A 16,939-nucleotide genomic window follows, 5' to 3' on the forward strand; every position below is an offset into this window, starting at 1 on the left:
TTCCTGGAGGAGCTTCCGGAGGAATTCCTGGAGGAACTTCCAGACGATATCCGGGAGGAGTATCTGGAAGAATTTCCCAGAGGCACTTATAGAGGAATATCTGGAGGAATGTCCAAAGGAATTTCTTGACGATCTTTTGAAAAAACTCGTGGAGGAACTTCTGGAGGAATTCCGGGAGGAACTTCTCAATAAATTTTGGCGCTTGAAACTGGTTCACGCCGATCCACGCCACCGCCAATCACCAACGGCGTGACACCGCTGGCTGAAAATGATCTATCATGCCACCGCCGGTCAAATTTCACGCACAGGTCTACCTGGAAGTACCCGGAAGGTGGCCAATTCGATCGAAAATCACCGAAATGGACTCCAGTGTACTTGTTTTGCAAAATCATGATGTTTGACATGCCGCAAGGTGGATTTCAAGAGTAAACGAAAATTGGCCACTTCTCCAAGGGAACCAGGCCCTGGAAATACCCGGAGGGTGGCCAATTCGATCGAAAATCGCCGAAATGTACTCCAGTGTACTTGTTTTGCAAAATCATGAAGTTTGACATGTCGCAAGATGGGTTCCAAGATTGAACGAAAATTGGCCACTTCTCCAAGGGAACCAGGCCCTGGAAGTACCCGGAGAGTGGTTAATTCGATCGAAAATCGCCGAAATGTACTCCAGTGTACTTGTTTTGCAAAATCATGAAGTTTGATATGTCGCAAGATGGGTTACAAAAGCGAATGAAAATTGGCCACTTCCCCAAGGGAACCAGGCCCTGGAAGTACCCGGAGGGTGGCCAATTCGATCGAAAATCACCGAAATGTACTCCAGTGTACTTGTTTTGCAAAATCATGAAGTTTGATATGTCGCAAGATGGGTTCCAAAAGCGAATGAAAATTGGCCACTTCCCCAAGGGAACCAGGCCCTGGAAGTACCCGGAGGGTGGCCAATTCGATCGAAAATCGCCGAAATGTACTCCAGTGTACTTGTTTTGCAAAATCATGAAGTTTGACATGTCGCACGATGGATTTCAAGCCGATCTGCCAGTGACCATTTTTTCCGGGAGGGAGGTAACCCCAGTACTCCCCGGAATATATCCGGAACCATGGCCATTGGACAAAAATTGACCTCAGTTCTTAAAACTATAGGAATTTTGTGATCGATTCCAGAAGATTGCTTGAAAATCCGTTAGAAATTGGCTGAGCTGCGTGGTTTTGAATTTTGAGTTTTGTCGTAAAATGGGGGTTGGGGACGTACGTGTTAAGCTCGAACATTTTCGGATTCCTCCATGATCACACAATTGACGACTCATCTGTAACCACCCCGAACTACTCACCTATAACGGTAACTAGTATCATCAGTCCGAGGATGAGCGACGTCACCGCCATCGCGATGACGTCAGCGAGGGGTTCGTCCACCCCCAGCCCCGCGGTGCCATTCCCGAAGTCGGTCCCGTTGACCAGCGTCGTCGCGGTGCCATTGAGCAGCAGGCTGGCATTGTTGTCGTTCACGAAGCCGCCGAGCTCGCCGGACAGGTACGAGTCCGGGCTGCTGCCACTGTCGATGAATATGTAGTCGTACACATCTTCCGGCGCCAAGTCGAGCGGGCGGCGGTGGGTGGATTCGAATGGTGATTACGGCGATGTCAGAACACACCAGCGGGATGAGCACACAATTAAATATGTATGTGCAACGTTTTGTGCCGGAGCAGCAGCAGCATTGGAGCATGGGAGAGAAACAGAACACAATTATTCAGTTAGTGCGAAATTTGTGGCATGAATAGATTGTGACGGGCGAGGTTGAGTGGCAGCTCGATGAGGCCACATGGTGTAATGAAATTTGGGCATGAACAATTACAAAATTGGAAACCATTTTGGAAAATAAAATGTTCCGAATTGGATTTCGAGGATGAATTTATAAAGACAGGGAATATAATAAAAACATTTTAACAAATGGCGTAATTACATAAAGATTTTTTTTACAAATAAATAATCAATTAAGGATAAATTAAAATACAATAAACGTAAAGCTACAAGAACACTTAATATTGACCATATTTCTGTTTTCGCTCATACAAGAAATTCTTCAATCTATCAACTGATCTACCGAACCTGTAGATCCCTATGATTACTATAGAATTATTACTATTGTGGAACGTATATGTTTTAGTCGCAATTGCATGGAGCTAGTTTGCATATATCACAGGAGCAAATGTGAAAATGTCGGGAGGAATATGACAAATTGGATCGTTATTTGATTACAGTGTACCCGTAGGCATATACGAATGAGCCGTAAAACCTAATGGGTGCTCTATTCTCACGTGTTCTGCACTTTGAACAGAAATGATGTCATAAATTCGGCGGTGTTGAATAAAATAGATCGTATTATTTTAGTTGTCCAAATTTATTCGGTAGGATGAGCCGTGTTTAACAATTTTCCGAGCAGAAATCCAAGAGTGAGTTTTCCGATAGGTGATTATTGTCAATAGTAATACAATTAGAATCCGATAATACGCCATTTACACTTCACGTTGTTTATCGCTTCCAAAATCCTGGCATCCTTTGAGTTTGAGGTAACCAACAAGCAAGTACGTTGCAAGTGTGTTTTAGTCGTAGCGAAGATGTCGAATCAGTCCTCGGGAAAATACGTTAGACACGCGTTGCTTATCCGTCCTTTTATCATTATGAATATGGCGTCGTTCAAAAGAAATAATTAGTCGCTAACTAAGGCGATTTCCAATAGATTTCCTTCCCTACAAACATAATATTCCTTTCTAGTGCACTCATGGAGATGCACAGGTTTCCTCGGTCTCTCGTAGAATTGAGTGTCGAACTAATTTGCCTCCCCTTAACCTTATTGACTGTGAGGACGTGACCGGCATCGTTATTGGTCTTGAATTAAAAAAACTCCGAAGCATGTACCGTGAAATAGCTTTCTAGTCCAGAGAAAACTATTCAGTTGGTGAGTTGGTGCTGTTTCTCAGCCAATCATGACTAGAAACTACGATGTGTACAGCCAATCTAAGCTAAGCTAGTGTAGGCCTGGTCAACTGGAACGCTTGTTCGCTCAACAGCAAAACCATCTGCCAAGGTTCTGAAATACATTAACATTGGCATCCTGCCATGAGAAATGATTCTGTTTGAAGTTTCAAAAAATGATTTTGAGGTTTAAAATAGGAATCTCTCAAGACCAAAAAAGCTGATCTGATAGTATTTATAAATATACCGATCCGGAAAAGTTGAACTCTGATTATTCTATAAATATCGTATGATGAACACTCACTACATTTATATTCTTGGACATTTTTTATCGCGTTAAAGCAAGTTCAGAAACTTTGACAAGTACCCATAAGGATCTGTCCCATTTGGAGAATAGAACTGAAGTTAAACTTAAAAGTGACATTTCAATAATCATCGAATAACCCTGCTCACAGAGCAAGATTACTTTTGACATTCCTATGACCGGGTAATTTATTAATTTTCGAACTGTCATTTTTAAGTTTTATTCTCCAAATGAGATAGACCATAAGAATACCAACAAATAAACATATTGCAATACGGTTAAAGGAGGAGGAAAAGTAGGCCTCGGGCAGGAAAGACGTTTTTTTTTTCACGCTTGACAGATTTTCTCTCTATTTTCAGGGTGAAAATTTTCAAACTAGAAAAAAAGAAAATTACGATGTTTTTTCAAGTTTTTTGGAATAGACGGCCAAAATACTGACGCTTAAACCGGAAAGAGTCTCTCCCCGACATGTCACCACAATTTGAGAAATTCAAATATGTTGGCCAGCGAATCCAGCGATGCCAAATTTGAGTTGGAAGCTTTAAAGTTAACCACTTGTGAAGGACTCGTTCGGTAAGTTATTTTATTATTTCTCACATGAAGACCCATATTACATGAGCTGTTGTGATAATATGTGGCAGCCAGTTTAGTTCAGGTAATTGAACATTAGGATCGTTCAATTTTATAGACGGTTTGACTTCCGTATGTTACGGTTTGGCAGTGTTTCGTTCAAATTGGTGAAGAATTGTAGCGAATTGTGTTTATATGGGAGGGATGACTCATTACTTTTGAGTTGAATTAGCGATGTAATTGGCATTATTTATATGAGATAAACAGATAATTTGGTGCAATAAGCGTCAACTAATTTACTATCAGAAACAACGCACGATGAGATAGTTGTCCGGCATTGGCGTAAATAAGAGGGGGGCGGGGTGGCGGGGCCTGGCCCCCCCCAGACCTACTTGTGCCTCCCCCCAGAAAATTTGAAAAGTAATTCCAACTTAGTCAGTTTTTATTTCATTTACATATTTCCTACATATTTCTTAATTTTGATTATGAATTCTATAAACATATTTTTTGTTGCGTTATCACATCTATGACCAATTGTTCAGCAAAGCATCGAAATATTTAAGTTGGACCTCCGGGAACATTTTCTCGATTTTTAAGATAAAATCAATGCCGCTTCTAATTCAGTTGCTAGCTTAAAATAATAAATTTGTTCTGAATTTGTTTGACTAGTATCCTGGTCGCAGAAACATAAAAACATAATTGTATTAAGATATAAATATTTCTGTTCTATTAAACTACCATCCGCTTCAAAAAAGACTGAAGCAACTACATCAAAATGAGCACATGTACACAAATCCGGTCAATGAAATTTCGAACGATCATTCTTTCGAAAATCTTCGAGTTAATCGCAAGGTATGCCGCAAAACAGTTGATCAAATTCCTATGGAGCTTTTTGCAATCGCTATATAATTCTGGCACAGAAAGATATAAAATTATAAAACTTAAGAATCTTTGTTACAATGACAGAAAAATCAACAACGCATTCCATTGGAAGTATTAGGACAAAACTTAGGCAACCTTCGCACTCACAACAGAGATTGCATTAAAGAAATATTTTTATAATCCTCAAAAGATCTTGTTTCATTTAATTTTTTGGCGATTTCATAAGGATCATCGGAAAACTCTTTTGTGCCTGCTTTAGTTAGAATTTGTTTTTTAGGATAAAAAAAATTTAGAAACCAGTTCGTATCAGAAAACATTTCTTTTGCAGCACAATTCAGATCGATTTGGTTGCTTCTCAAGTCTCTTCGATTTTTGCAGAGAAATCTCTCACCTATTCAGAAAACCATAATAAAGCCTCTTCCTAACGTCAGTAACTACAAAAACCCTATGTTATTCTGGAATTTGATTTATGACTCATAATGACTCATTTATGACACTCATGGAATTTATGACTCATAAAAAACACTTTAGGATTCCAAATTTGTGTTCATCGATACTTAACAATTTCAGCACATAGCATACATTTTGGAATTGCATGAATACTTATATTGACTATGACAAAATTTCGTGGAATTTATTCATCTAAAGAGTTTCAAAAATTTCAAGTTTCAAAAAAATCCAGATCTTTATGCATTAAGTAATCATGGAAATGCTTGAAAACTTTCAGAAATATACTCATATCGAATTTCATTTATAGATAATTATCCACATTTAGTAACATGGAGAAGACAAGTTGACACAGACACAGCGTTTTGAAGCAATCACAGCATCATTGGAAATCAATTGTATTATTCGGGATTTTTTTATGTTAGTTCTAGGACGAATGAGCGATAAACTTAGTCAAACAATTTCTATTGCAATCCATGCGCACAGTGCTTTAAATCGCCTTTGAAAATTACACCCCACCAGCTGGTGCCATTAAACTTTTTTTTGCGAAGAAAAACTGAAAACGCTGTTTTATTGAGCATATGTGTTTATAATTACTAATATACTAATAATTTGTTAGTTTCTGATTTCATGTATCAATGAGATTCTTACCCATTCATAATAAGAGGGTTGAAGAAAACTCGAGTACATTTTCTTCGATATACATATACTGCCGCTAACCGCAAGTCGAGCACATCTGTATATGGGCCTCCATATACAGATGTGCTCGACTTGCGGTTAGCGGCAGTATAGTCCTGTCCTGATATACTGTATATTAATATACATATTGTACAAATTTTGAGGCGCCTATTTAATGGTGTTCAATCTGTAGGGCGGTCGTTTCTCAATTATGTATTTGAAATAGGTGTCACATTTTTTCAGCCAGATGTCAGATGGAGTGTAGAGGAATCTAGCAATTTCGCATATGTCCGGTTGTAATGATTTTGATGGGTCATTGTACAGGATTGTAAGATAAAACATACAAAACACGTCTGGTAGCTTCCGCTAGTGGAGACATTCCTAAAAAAAAAAGCCCGATATAATTTTCTAGAGAAAGTTTACATTTTTGTCTCTTTACAGTAAGACACTTATTACGTAAGCACTTATGAGGGTTTTCTTACGCTCCATATAAACAAAAAATAATTTGTATGGGAAATTCTTACAAGGGTGGAAGGGGGGAGAAAAAATGCTTACGTAATTACTGTACGACCCCTAAGCGTTGAGTTTCTTTGAAAATAAATGTCGGTTTTGCAACTGCAAAACAACTTTGCTACTGATAGCTCATTTATAGGTTGTAGGATGTTTAATTTATCTAAATCCTTTCTTAAATCTCTGGTCCATTCTTTTTCTAGATTCCTCGCGTTGGAGCAATGACGACGTAGGTACTTCACCAAAAATTCAAATGAACAATTCTCGCTTAACTTTTCAAAGGGACCTAAGTGGCTTTTTTCATGAATTAGTTTGAATAGCGCAATCAACAGAAAAACATGAAAGCTATTGATTGCTGTATTCAAATTAATTCATGAAGAAGGTGTAGCGCAGGTCCTTTTGAGGGGTTAACCGAGAATTGCTCACTTTGAGCGATTGATTGTTTGTCCTCGCGAGGGATGAACAAGTGAACACTTCACGTTTTTCAGTTGTTCGACAGCCGTTAACATTTAACGATGCAAACCGGATGCCAGTTTTGTCACAGATCTTTATTTCAGGACGAATCGTCTCTTGATATTCAGTACACTCCCACCGTGCTATCTTTGTTGCAATTAGCAGAGTATCTGAGAAATGACGTTTGCCATCAACCAGCGATGGCTGGGTAGCTTGTTGGGTAGTAATTTCTGGGATCGATGGTAGAACTAATTCAGATGGCTGTGGGAGTCTTGACCTGGTCTCATCTGAGCGTTGTACTTGAGTGCTGCCTAGTGCGTTCGTGATTATTTACTCTACCTAGCTTTCCTCCATTATCCTCCTGTGTCACTCTGATGCTAGGTCGGTAGTAAATACAACAATAATTTAGGTCGATTTGTTCGAATGTATTCGGTCGAAACTCGATTTTATTGTCGTATTGATAGACAATTATAGCAACGTTCATGTGGTTTGCAATGGCAGATATGCACTCAGCCCAACCCCAATATCCAGAAGTTTTCAACTTACATAGATAAAGTAACACCTTTTTATTAATAGTCATAGATCCATCGATCAACTCATCCGCTATTGTCACTAGATGACCGTAATAAACATCCATATTGGATTCTATTTCCGATTCAGCAGCGACTCGCAACTGCAGGGTATGGGTTTCGAATAAATCATCATTAGGAGACACACCATACAATTGATGCAAAATTGACCCGAGTAAGCAATTTCTATCTCCCGGAATCAAAAGTAACTAGTAAAGGTTTACAGATGAATCCGTTAAAATAATAATTTCATATTATTGAATAGAAATCAACTAGTTCAGAATAGGCATAGACAATAGTTTTCCGTGAATTCCGATTGATGTTTTGAGATCGAGTTGAGAAAATAACTACCGAGTACCTAAAAACATCGCCGCATTTAACCAAAACACTAATAAATAATCACTCACAGCGAACGAATTATTGTTTGAAATCACTTTGGAAACACATAGATATAATTCATAATCATCGTAGGTGGTCAACCCAAAGTACAAATAAACAAGTCTATCGCTAAGATATTGATTATTTTTCCTCGCGTTAGATGAATATAAAACAATCACGATAGCTGATTATCGCGGACAGCTAAATAGCTCTACCGGAGCGATTGATTGTCTGCCTTTACGTTGGGTGAACAAGAACACAACAAAATACTTCGTAACTGATTTATACTTTGTTCTCGCGTTAACATTAACATGCTAGTTACTTGGATTACATCACTTACCAAGGTGAATTCTGATCTAAGTAATGACACTTCCTCTCCCTACTTATAATACTCCTTCCCGTAACAACCGTAGAGATGCAGACGATTCGTCGGTCTCTAGAACAACGGTTGTTACACTATCATTCCTTCCCTTCCCTAGATGATCGTAAGGACATGGCCGGCGCCGTTATTGACCCTTTAAAAGTTGAGCTTTCGGAACGTGCACATTGAGGATGGAGAGCTAATCCCAAGTCCCATCTGTTGGTTCCCTGTGCAATTCCGCTAGTTCTGGTCAATCACGGAGTAGCAACTACGAATTGTACGGTCATCTCATGCTCATGCTCATGCTCATGCTCAACAATGAGCATATTGTGATACGGTTAAAGAATGTATTTTATCAATTTTATCAATCAAAATTATTTTGTCGAAATGTTGAAAATAGTTCTGTCGGGACTCTAAACATGTTTCTGTTGTGTGTGTTTTTTTTTTGTCTTTATTTGAAAGGGTTTCAGCCCTAGGCTGGATCATCTCTTTGTTGTGTGGTGATTCTGTTGATTAAGATTTCATTTTGCTTCTAAATTCAGATGAACCTGACTTCAAAAATATTCGATTTTGGCAACAAAAAAACATGATTACTCAGTTTTACGTTTATCCGACGTTTCGACACAGGGATTGTGTATTTTTCATGGATTGTTTGTCGTCGAAAGTTTAGTACAGCAGATGGCAGACATATTTTCTTTTTGAAAAAGGCTCAGTCCCTGTGTCGAAACGTGGAGTAAATAATAAACTCGATGGGGAATTGTAAGACTGAGGTTCTATCCCATTTGGAGAATTTAACTGAAATTAAACTTAAAAGTGACATTTCAATAATTATCGAAAAACCCTGCACGCAGAGCGAGATTACATTCGACAGATAACGAATCATTTTTTATCGATGTTTTATTGAAATTGCGTAGCACCAGCCATTCTTATAACCGGATGATTTTTGCATTTTCGAACTCTCATATTTAAGTTTAATTCTTCAAATAAGACGTACTCTGAGTAGCCTTTAATAAATCTATTTAAACGTACAGTCGATCCATAATCATGATCAGTACATTTTCCTATTTTTCTCAAAATGCTTTTACTGCACTCTTTTGCGTAGTTTTCGACATTGCTTTTTTTGGGTTGTTTTGCAATTTCTCGAGTAACAAATTTGTTAAGAACGAGTTAATGTAACTTATGTACAAAAGAATTCAGTCACTTTAGAGTTGCTATCCTGTTTTCCACGAGCAGTAATGGCCTGACGGCTAGTTTCTGGATTGATATTTATGCAGGTAAACTGCACCCATCGTTCGAAGCATTCTGATCAATGTGGTGAAAAAAAGGTGCTGATGAAGTGGATTCACGCCGTCTTGTTTACCACATTGGTCAAAATGCTGTTAAACTGTTAAGGTGAATTTTAAATTCACCACATGTTTTTCCACTCCCATCTTCAACAGGTAAAATACGTTATAATACTTTTCATACAGCGCTGAAATTAAAGTCGATTGTATAGCATAAGAAGCAAATGATTTAACGATTGTATCACCACTGTGTGCGTCATGGTTCTCTCAATCCGTGCTCTTGAAAATCGACTTATAAAAGCACGTGGTTTCCAAGATCGCCGATTAGTCGCTTTGTTGAATAACCACCTTATCAAAATTACCAAAATTCATTTTCACCATATCTAATTAAGGTGATTATAGAATGAAGCCTGTGGTGAATTTCAAATTCACCACACGTTTATCTGCATGCATTTCCAAAAGCCCAAATCTGGCGTAATAGTTTTATTACAGTGCCGAAACTTAAATTATGATTGCTCAGCATAACTAAGCAAACGATCTACCATTATTTCAGCCCCATACGCGGTATGGTTTTTTCATCTCGTGCTCTTGAAAATTATTTTGGAGAAGCACGTGGTTTACAAAATGGCCGATTTCTGGCTTTATTGTATAATCACTTTAAGTCACAACAAGTGAATAAAGGTAGAGTATCATTTTATTTTGGCAAACAATGGTCTGCAACTCTTTTTGTACTCCTTGGCAGTATTGCGATAAAGTCTTGGAAAGAATTCTGTCACAATTTGTAGACGAAATACTGTCGAAAGTACGAACTAATCCGGAGTTCTAAATGATTTTTTCTCTCATGCCCATGATCTCGAAATCGACAACATCTGAACCAAGAACAAGTTTTGAAATCAAAATTGTTTGAGCAGAATCACTTAGTGATCAGTGATCACGTTAGTGACACTTGTATGAAGAATGCATTCAACAGCGCAAGCTAGGATGCCATCGCGCTCTCGTTACACCGGTTTAGCCTGCCGGAGAACCTGCACCGGATTTTGGAAAGCTATTTCCAGTACCGTGTACTATTACACGAGACCGATGCCGGTCAGAGAAGCGTTCCTATTACCGCAGGAGTTCCGCAAGGTTCAATACTGGGCCCGGTATTATGAAACCTTATGTATGACGGGGTTCTGAAGCTTAAGTTCCCTCCTGGTGTTAAGATCGTCGGCTTTGCCGATGACGTAACCTTGGAGGCCTACGGGCAATCAATTGCCGAGGTAGAACTGTAGGCTACTGGCAGGCGTTGCCGTATCTGTTCTTAGGTGCGGCGGACCGTCCTGGGCGAGAGCTCTGGGGGTAACCAAGCACCTGCGGAAGCTGGAGAACACGTACCGCTTGATATGTCTCAGAGTGATATCTGCCTACCGCGCGATATCACACGATGCAGCCTGCGTGATTGCGAGCATGATGACAGTCGGGCCGGTCTTCCGGGAAGACGAGGAGTGTTTCGAGCTACGTGGCAACAGAGGAGCCCGCGAACGCATCAGGGTGACTTCAGTTGCCAGATGGCAGCGCGAGTGGGATAACTCTCCTTAAGGTAGGTGGACTCACCGGCTGATACCTTACATATCGAGTTGGGTGGGGAGACCCCATGGGGAAGTTCACTTCAATCTGAAACCATTCCTGTCAGGCCATGGCTGCTTCCGGCAGTACCTCCACAGGTGTGGGCACGCGGAGATCCCCATGTGCCCTGACTGTCCAGGTGTTGATGAAACTGCAGAGCACATACTGTTTTCTTTTTTTTTTATTTATTTCTTTTTTTAACTAATTTTATTTACTAATTATCTAATACATGCAGGTACATGGAGGAGGCGAATGAACCACGAGTTGCATCAGCTGTTGGGAGAACCATCCATCGTTCACACCGCGAAAATCGGACGACTGCGGTGGGCCGGGCACGTAGCCAGAATGTCGGACAATAACCCGGTGAAAATGGTTCTCGACAACGATCCGACGGGCACAAGAAGGCGAGGTGCGCAGCGGGCAAGGTGGATCGATCAGGTGGAAGATGACTTGCGGACCCTCCGTAGACTGCATGGCTGGCGACGTGTTGCCATGGACCGAGCCGAATGGAGAAGACTCTTACATACCGCACAGGCCACTTCGGCCTTAGTCTGAAATAATAATAATCTAATACATGCATTCATCTCTTAGACTAGGTGTTCCGTGTTTTCTTAACACTATCATCCTTATTTGCTATGTTATATTTTTAGTTATTATTAATACATTTCAATTGCCTCTGGCAGTTAGAATTTTTCCTCTGGTTGAATTGTAGGAATTACAATGTTTTCAACTTAAACTAATCTTAACCTATTTTATACTAAGGGTACAAGGAGTTCATCGTTGCAATAGAAGATCGCAACGATTTTTTGTCTACAATTGGAAATTATTTTGTTGGACATTTGTTGCAATGTCTCAATATTAGAAATTCTATGAAGTTCATTGGTACTATACCACGTAGGCAACTTCAGAATCATTTTCAGAATTTTATTTTGAATCCTCTGAAGTGCCTTCTTTCTGGTATTGCAGCAACTAGTCCATATTGGCACAGCATACAACATGGCAGGTCTAAAAATTTGTTTGTAAATCAAAAGTTTGTTCTTAAGACAAAGTTTTGATTTTCTGTTTATAAGTGGATATTAGGGTGGCTCAAATTAGTATGGGAAAAACTTTTGCCAATTTTTTTGATGGGCCGCCCTCTTATTTGGTTCTATTTGATGCCCTGATGCTCTGGACAAAATTTCAGCCAAATCGATCAACGTTTGGGCGGTGCTAAACTCGTTGGAAGTTTATATGCAAAAATGTATGCAGAAACATCCAAAAACATTGAATTGCAGTTGGACGGCACAACTTACGATGAAGAACTATAATACTCTTTCAGATCTTTAAGAATTTAATACAGAATGCTATGCTGAAAACCGCGAGAAGATTATATTTTGCCCGGCTAAGTTATAAACATATCTCTGTACTAGGGTTTGAGCAAATTTCGTTTCTTTTACCTTTGAAAAGAAATAAATTCACCCCTACAGCACTCCAATAAAATGCCAATATCTTTGCCTAATAAGCTCTAATCTTCTCGCGGTTTTCAGCATAACATTCTGTATTTAATTCTACAAGAACTGAATGAGTATCATTGTTCTTGATCGTAAATTGTGCCGTACAATTACAAATCACTCTTTTTGGATGTTTCTGCATACATTTTTGCATATAAACTTCCAATGAGTTTAGCACCACCCAAACATTAACCGATTTGGCTGAAATTTTGTCCAGAGCATCAGGGCATCAAATAGAACCGAATAAGAGGGCGGCCCATCAAAAAATTTGAAAAAGTGTTTTTGAGCCACCCTAGTGGATATAGACACTAATATATTTATTAGAGTGGGGCGTCATGGTCATTTTTTCAAATCAATGGTTTTTCGAAGCCATTCTGGGTCCTGAACAACTGTGCAGAATTTGGGACCGATTGGTTGCTTCCTCGCTTTCCGCATCGCGTTTGAAGTTTGTATGAAAATTAGTATGGGAGAACGTATATTTTTGCATTTCTACTACTAGAGGCTTCAGTTCATCGTAAACCAAGTGGCACATTGCATTAAAGTATAACCCAAAGGATGCCGAAAAACTTTGCTGAAGAAGGTACGTTGCTGGAACGTCCACGAAAAAAGTTATAAAGCTTAGAACATTGAGTGTTCAAACCATATGCAAAAAATCGTTTATTCTGCCAGCACTGCCGTACTACGTAGACCAATAATTTAACTGAGTGTTATTTAAAAATAATTGAACTTATAGGGCTTGAGAGCTAATAGGAGCTATCAGGAATCATTTCACAAAGAAAAAAATCCGACGAGAAGGAAGATAGGTTTTGCCCTTCGATAGCCATAGGTTGTCCGGTAGTGCTGGCAGAAACATTGATTTCTTGCATATGGTTTACACAATCAATTTTCGAAACGTAATAACATTTTTTGTAGACCTTCCAGCTACGTACCTTCTTCGGCAAAGTCTTTCGGCATCTTCCAGACTAGATGCTAACGTATTGAGTCACGTGATTGATGATAAATTGAAGGTGCTAAGAGCAAAAATGTAAAAAAAAAAACGTTTTCCCATACTAATCTCCATGTAAATTTAAAACGCGATGCGGCATGCGAGGCTGCAACCAATCGAGCCCATATTTTGCACAGTTGATTGGGGTCCCAAAACGATTCAGAGAAACCTTGATCTCACTTGATCGGACGAAGTTTGCGTTTTTCCATACAACTGCGCCCCACTCTAATATTTATACATTTGTTACATTTGGCTTGAAGGCCTTCAATGTGATTTTTAAAAGTTAATTTTTGATCTAGCAGAAGTCCTAAATATTTAGCTTCGCTAGACCAATTAATTGGAACCCCATTCATAGTGACAATATGTCTGCTAGAAGGTTTCAAATAAGAAGCTCTCGGCTTATGTGGGAAAATTATAAGCTGAGTTTTGGAAGCATTCGGGGAAATTTTCCATTTTTGCAAGTAAGAGGAGAAAATATCCAAACTTTTTTGCAATCTACTACAAATGACACGAAGACTACGCCCTTTGGCTGAGAGACCTGTGTCATCTGCAAACAAAGATTTTTGACACCCTGGTGGTAAATCAGGTAAGTCAGAAGTAAAAATGTTATACAATATGGGCCCCAGTATGCTGCCTTGGGGGACACCAGCCCTTACAGGTAATCTATCAGATTTAGAATTCTGATAGTTTACCTGCAGTGAGCGATCTGATAAATAATTTTGGATCAGTTTAATGATGTACAGCAGAAAATTAAAATTCATCAATTTTACAATCAAACCTTCATGTCAAACACTGTCAAATGCTTTCTCTATATCAAGAAGAGCAACTCCAGTCGAATATCCTTCAGATTTGTTGAGCCGAATTAAGTTCGTAACTCTTAATAACTGATGAGTGGTTGAATGCCCATGGCGAAACCCAAATTGCTCATCAGCAAAAATAGAATTGTCATTAATATGAACCATCATTCTATTTAAAATAATCTTTTCAAACAGTTTGCTTATTGAAGAAAGCAAACTGATTGGGCGATAACTAGAAGCCTCAGCTGGATTTTTGTCCGGCTTAAAAATTGGAACAACTTTGGCGTTTTTCCATTTATCTGGGAAGTATGCCAATTGAAAACATTTGTTAAATAAATTAACCAAAAAGGATAAAGAGCTCTCAGGAAGTTTTTTGATAAGTATGTAGAAAATACCATCATCACCCGGGGCTTTCATATTTTTAAATTTTCTAGTAATAGATCTCACTTCATCCAAATTAGTTCCCAACGAAGGGTCAAAAACATTATCTTGGTTGAGAATGTCTTCGAAGCTTCGTGTAACCTGATCCTCAATTGGACTAGTGAGACCTAGACTGAAATTATGGGCACTCTCGAACTGCTGAGCAAGTTTTTGAGCCTTTTCGCCATTTGTTAATAAAATTTTATTTCCCTCTTTAAGCGCTGGAATTGGCTTTTGAGGTTTTTTAAGAATTTTCGTTAATTTCCAAATATTTCCAAGTAGAAGGATTTCGACTGGAAGAAAAACAAGTAGGGCCATTGGGATATTGAATAGTATAATATCCCGCAGAACAATCTTCAAATAAAATTTTGCCGTTGGAATTGCTTTGAGCATTATTCCATGAACGGTGTTTGGCATTGAAGTCACCAATTACGAAGAATTTTGATTTGTTGCGAGTCAGAATTTGAAGATCAGCTTTTAACAAATTCTTTTGCTGCCCATTGCATTGAAAAGGCAAGTAGGCTGCAATGAAGGAAAATTGTCCAAAATTTGTTTCAACAGAAACTCCCAAGGTTTCAAACTTTGGTTTCAAACGAAGAAAATAATTTATGTTTGATACGTCTATTAATGACGATGGCGACCCCACCACAGGCGCTGTCAAGACGATCATTTCTGTAGATAAAATAGTTTGGATCTCTTTTAATGGAGAGTCCTGGTTTTAAATACGTTTCAGTTATAATGGCAATATGCACATTATGAACTGTTAGGAAGTTGAATAATTCATCTTCCTTACCCTTTAGAGAGCGGGCATTCCAATTTAGAACTTTCACACAATTATTTGGATCCATTGAAACGGAGTCCGATAACAATTTTTTGTGTGTACTTTATACCAACCTGAACAGCTTCTGGTATGGTATTTGCTTTGAACATTGCATCAATCATGTGATGCAATTGTTCAGTTAAAAAATCAAAATCGGAAGCAGTCATGCTACCTGAATCGGCAACATGACAGTTATTTTCCGTTGGGACATGGGTATAAACCTCATTTTGAGAAGAGAAATTTTGTCTACCAGCAGCGATGTATGCATACGTAGGTACATTGGAAAAATTGGAATTTACTGAAGTGCTTGCTACCCGTTGACGAGCGGCAAAATTTGTTTGTGAATTGTGGTGGGTATGAATTGCTCGACCGGTAACCGGTTTCGAAATTTGAGCGTTTGAAAAATTTCTACCCGTCGAATCTGGGATCCGATTGGAATTTCCCGTCATCAATTTTGCACGGGAATTCAAAACTTTTTTGCGTGAAGGGCATTCCCAGAAATTGGATTTATGATTGCCCCCACAATTTGCGCACTTAAATTTATTGGAATCTTCTCTTACAGGACATGCGTCCTTGGCGTGAGAGGTTCCACCACAAATCATGCATTTAGCATCCATGTGACAATGTCTGGTTCCATGACCCCACTTCTGGCACTTACGGCACTGGGTGGGGTTTTGGAAATTTCCCCCAGGCCTGCGGAAATGTTCCCATGTAACACGGACATGAGACATAATACAGGCCTTTTCGAAACTTTTCATATTATTTAGTTCACTTTTGTTAAAATGAACTAAATAAAATTCTTGAGTAATGCCCCTTTCGGAAGTACCAGAGTGAGGTTTCTTTTTCATCTTAATTACTTGGACTGGCGCAAATCCAAGTAATTGAGAAATTTCTATTTTAATATCATCCAGTGATTTATCATCATACGACTTTGAACAATCGCTCAGTTTTGTCGTCATATGGGAAGAATTTATGGCGCTTCTCAGTTAAATACTGAAGAAGACGTTTGCGATCGTCAAAGGATCCCGGCAAAACGCGGCAGTCACCCTTCCTAGCAATCTGAAATGAAACCTTGATCCCCTGAAGGTTACTCAAGATTTCATTCCGAAAGCCAGAAAACACGGCAACAGATACCACAATTGGCGGAATCCGTTGTTTCTTCGCATGAATCGAATCACCTGGGCTAGAGGAAGATTTGATTTCCTCAATTTCGTTATTAATCAAATCGAACTGATTGCTCAGTTCGATAGGAGAAGAAATAATGTCTACGTTAGATTTGGAAGGAATATCTGAAGTCTCCAGCTTCCTTCTATTTTTCCCGCGCTTGGGCAGGACGATCTTGAAACCTTGTTTCTTTGAAGGAAGTGGAGAATTCCCCTTCCTCTTGTTTTTATTAATGCTCATTGCTGAGCGTGGAGAC

The 16,939-nt window shown here is 39.1% G+C and overlaps 1 protein-coding gene across 1 annotated transcript in view; it reads right to left on the reverse strand.

Moving 5' to 3' along the window:
- LOC134214321 (5-hydroxytryptamine receptor 2A-like) overlaps nt 1–16,939 on the reverse strand; it is a 388,716-nt gene that overhangs the window by 112,913 nt on the left and 258,864 nt on the right. The window contains exon 5 of the mRNA XM_062693724.1: nt 1,326–1,574. Within this exon, the coding sequence (XP_062549708.1) occupies nt 1,326–1,574 (249 nt within the window). The remainder of the gene's footprint in view (nt 1–1,325; nt 1,575–16,939) is intronic.

This window comes from Armigeres subalbatus, chromosome 2 (genome assembly GCF_024139115.2).
Source record: "Armigeres subalbatus isolate Guangzhou_Male chromosome 2, GZ_Asu_2, whole genome shotgun sequence".
Taxonomy (NCBI): domain Eukaryota; kingdom Metazoa; phylum Arthropoda; class Insecta; order Diptera; family Culicidae; genus Armigeres; species Armigeres subalbatus.